Genomic DNA, 3,511 nt, shown 5'->3' on the forward strand with positions numbered 1-3,511 from the left:
CTGACTGATTTTTTTTTTTTTTTTTTTTTTTTTTGAGAAGGGTTTTTTGGGTAGCCCTGGCTGTCCTGGAACTCACTCTGTAGACCATGCTTGCCTCAAACTCAGAAATCCACCTGCCTCTGCCTCCCAAGTGCTGGGATTAAAGACGTGTGCCACCATGCCCGATGTACCTGACTGATTTAAGTGTAACCTGCCTTTGGTGAGATGAAACGGTTTCTGCATATCCGTGGACAGAATGTGTTGATTAACAGCTACACTTCCAGCCTAGTTTGGGGATTTGACAAAGGGATGGACTGGGGCAAACAGGACACCAAGCAGGAAATAACTTCAATAGGTCACATGTTTGGAGAGCAAGTGTGAGGACCTGATTCACATTTCTAAAGCGCACATTTTGAAAGCGCTGGAAAGTGCTTCACACTGGCAGTCTTAGCACTATGGAGACGGAGACAGGAGGAGTCCTGGGCTCACTGGCCAACCAGCCTAGCCTACTAGGTAAGTTCATGGGCCAGTGAGAGAGCCCGTGTCCAGAAATGGCACGGATGACTCCTGGGGAGGAACACCTAAGTTTTTCCTCCACCTAAGACACTCAGGCATGCACGCACACACTCGTTGCACACACACACACACACACACACACACACACACAAATAAGTTAACATAACTTCAGGAATGAATATTTAATCATGTATTACAGTCAGTTCACATGGAAATAGAACATTCTTTATGGTGGCCCTGAAGATGACTTATCAAGGTCAAGGACTTTGGGTGATTATCTAATCTTGGTCTGTAAGAAAGAAGGAAAATGATGTAAAAATAGGGAGTGAAGGCTAAAATAGCGACTATGGTGAAAAGGCATGTCATTATTTAGCATATTTGTCTCTCACTTTCAAGAACTTGTCATTTATATCAAACTATGAGACCCTAAAACAATGAAACTTTTCAACACAGTGTGTGGCCCACCCTCACAGTGTGAGGATCACCCTCAGTGAGGACCACCCTTAGTGAGGACCATCCTTGGTGCATATAAATAAAATACGGTGCCACAGTCTCCTTATATTTAATAGGCTCCTAATTTACTTAGGTCAAGATTCAGCTTTGAAATGAAACCTACAAAATCTTCTTGCTCGAGATGAAGCAATAATTAGTCATCTGGGGTAGAGATGTCTGAGAGGCCTCGCTGTTCTTACAGAGGACCAGAGTCTGGTTTCCAGCACCCATGTCAGGTGGCTCACCATAGCTTGTAACTCCAGTTCCAAGCCTCTGGCCTTTGGAGTCACCTACACTCATGTGTACATACCTACACACAGACACATATATACATGAAATAAAAACATTCTAAAAAGTTAGACATCTAGAGACATCTAGGACTATCTCTTAATCTGTAAATTCAACTGTTTCTATGGCCAGAGATAAGTGGACATATCAGAGCCACACTTTTAAAAGATGTAGAGGAATTCTAAGGCTGAACTTCTGACTGGCACACTGAGGTCAGCAGCTCAAGCAAGCCTTCAGAGTTATTCACAGATGTGGAGTTTTCACACAAATGGGCTTACCAGCTGGGAGGGTCCTATGAACTCTTTCTCTTGTTTCAAAGTCAATAAATCCATATATATAAGCCTCAAATTCAGTGCAAAAATAAATGTGATATGTAAACAAATGTCTCAACTGGTAAATGTGTAAAATTATATTTAAAATTTTTTAAAAATAATTCTAGAAATAGATCCCATGGTTTGTTTCTACAACGCAAGAGAAAATTCATGCTGTTTTAGAAATCAAAACCCCTGAGCAGATTTAAACTAGTGTTTGCAAGGTGATCATATAAAATAGCTAGGATTTTTTTCTAACTTTTCGATTTTAGTATATGGATCGCTGAAGCTGGAACCCAACTGTTCTCACAGTCGCCCGACACGCTTGAGTACCCTACAGTACTGGGCTACATGACTGGCCGAGACTTTTCTAAAACATATAGATTTCAGGGTTTCATGCAAATAGAGAGTCGTCTTATAAGCATGTAGAAGGTAAGGGTTTTTATTGAAGACAAGCACCTTGCTTATAACCCTTGTAGAATCCCGCTTACGGCTTCTGAGAGGGCAGGCAGAAGCCTGCCAATTCAGGCTCCACAAAACCCTGAGAGCAATGAGGTAAGTGGAGGGTGCCTGCAATCTCAGAGCTTGGGGCGCTTGGTGGGAGGAGCTTGTATTGCAATCTGTGCTACATAGCAAAACATAGGTGATGGTGGTGGTGGTTTTTGTTTTTTTAAAGCATATGAAACCATATCAAAAATAAGATTTAAAAAAAAAACTGTTTTTGACACAGGATCTTGCTAAACGTTGCAGGCTAGCCTCCAGGATGGCTGGGGTTTTTAGGTATGTGACACTATGTAAGGCCTACAAGAAACTTAGGTATGTGACACTATGTAAGGCCTACAAGAAACTTTGATCAGGCAACCACTTTATACTAGGAAAGCACAAAATCCTTCATATTGATCTTATTATCTTAAATAAAAATGTAAGGGGAGAAAAAATGAAATGTAGTATTTACTATATGAATTTTAAAGACATTATTTTCTTTAAACACAAGGAAAACTTACCTTGGCCTTCTGGCTTTCTCTCTGGGCATTCTAATTAAATCTTCTAAATGTCTATTCCTCTCTTCCAAACTAAAGAAAGAAACAATTGCATTTTACACAAAAATGAACTTTTCTAGATGAATATTTTGTAGATTCTTTGGAGACTTAGTCACTGTTCTATTACTGTGAGGAAAACAAAACAAACAAACCACCATAACCCAGACAACAAAAGAAAGCATTTAGTTGGGGGCTTGTTGACAGTTTTAGATGGTGAGTCCATTGTCATCATGGCAGGAAGCAGGCAGACATGGCACTGAAGCAGCAGATGGAAAGTTTACATTTTAATCCACAAGCAGCAAGTGGAGAGAGAGAGAGAGAGAGAGAGAGAGAGAGAGAGAGAGAGAGAGAGGGAGGGAGGGAGGGAGGGAGGGAGGGAGGGAGAGAGCCAGCCTGGCATGGGCTTTTAAAACCTCCAATCTCACCTCCTGGGACACACTTTCTCCAACAAGGCCAAAACTCCTAATCCTTCCCAAACAGTTCCACAAACAGTGAACCAAGCCTTCAAACCTAAGAGCCTATGGAAGCCATTCTCATTCAAACCCCCACAGAAGCTGAACATTTTTCTGGCAATTCAGAACACTTGGTTAATTTTTCCCTTTATAGGTTCCAGAGCTAAAACCAAGAATAGATCATAGCAATATAGCATGCCATTCAGCTATCTTTGTTTGCATAGTGCACGCCCCGTATAGCCCTGGGGGAGTGTGTTAACAGAGCTCCTAATCTGGGGTTGTGTTACCACAGGAAGATGCTTGGTGGTGTCATAGCATGGCCACAGCATTCTGTTGGCCTGCTAGAGATTTGCATGGTTTCTATTCTTAGGCATTGAAAGAGAGAGAGACAGAGAGAGAGAGAGAGAGAGAGAGAGAGAGAGAGAGAGAGAGA

At 41.7% G+C, this 3,511-nt stretch overlaps 1 protein-coding gene across 7 annotated transcripts in view; it reads right to left on the reverse strand.

Annotated features, from left to right (window-relative positions):
* Positions 1-662: 662 nt before the first annotated feature.
* Cage1 (cancer antigen 1) overlaps positions 663-3,511 on the reverse strand; it is a 31,870-nt gene continuing 29,021 nt past the window's right edge. For 6 of the 7 annotated variants that reach the window (XM_021180479.2, XM_021180476.2, XM_021180475.2 and 3 more), the window contains 2 exons: positions 2,591-2,659; positions 669-784 (listed from right to left, as the gene is read on the reverse strand). In XM_021180479.2, coding sequence (XP_021036138.1) covers positions 700-784; positions 2,591-2,659 — 154 coding nt within the window. In that variant the 3' untranslated portion in view covers positions 669-699. Of the gene's footprint in view, positions 785-2,590; positions 2,660-3,511 lie in introns of all 7 variants that reach the window. The other variant, XM_021180478.2, reaches the window with a different exon arrangement.

The sequence above is a fragment of the Mus caroli genome, chromosome 13 (genome assembly GCF_900094665.2).
Source record: "Mus caroli chromosome 13, CAROLI_EIJ_v1.1, whole genome shotgun sequence".
Classification (NCBI taxonomy): Eukaryota; Metazoa; Chordata; class Mammalia; order Rodentia; family Muridae; genus Mus; species Mus caroli.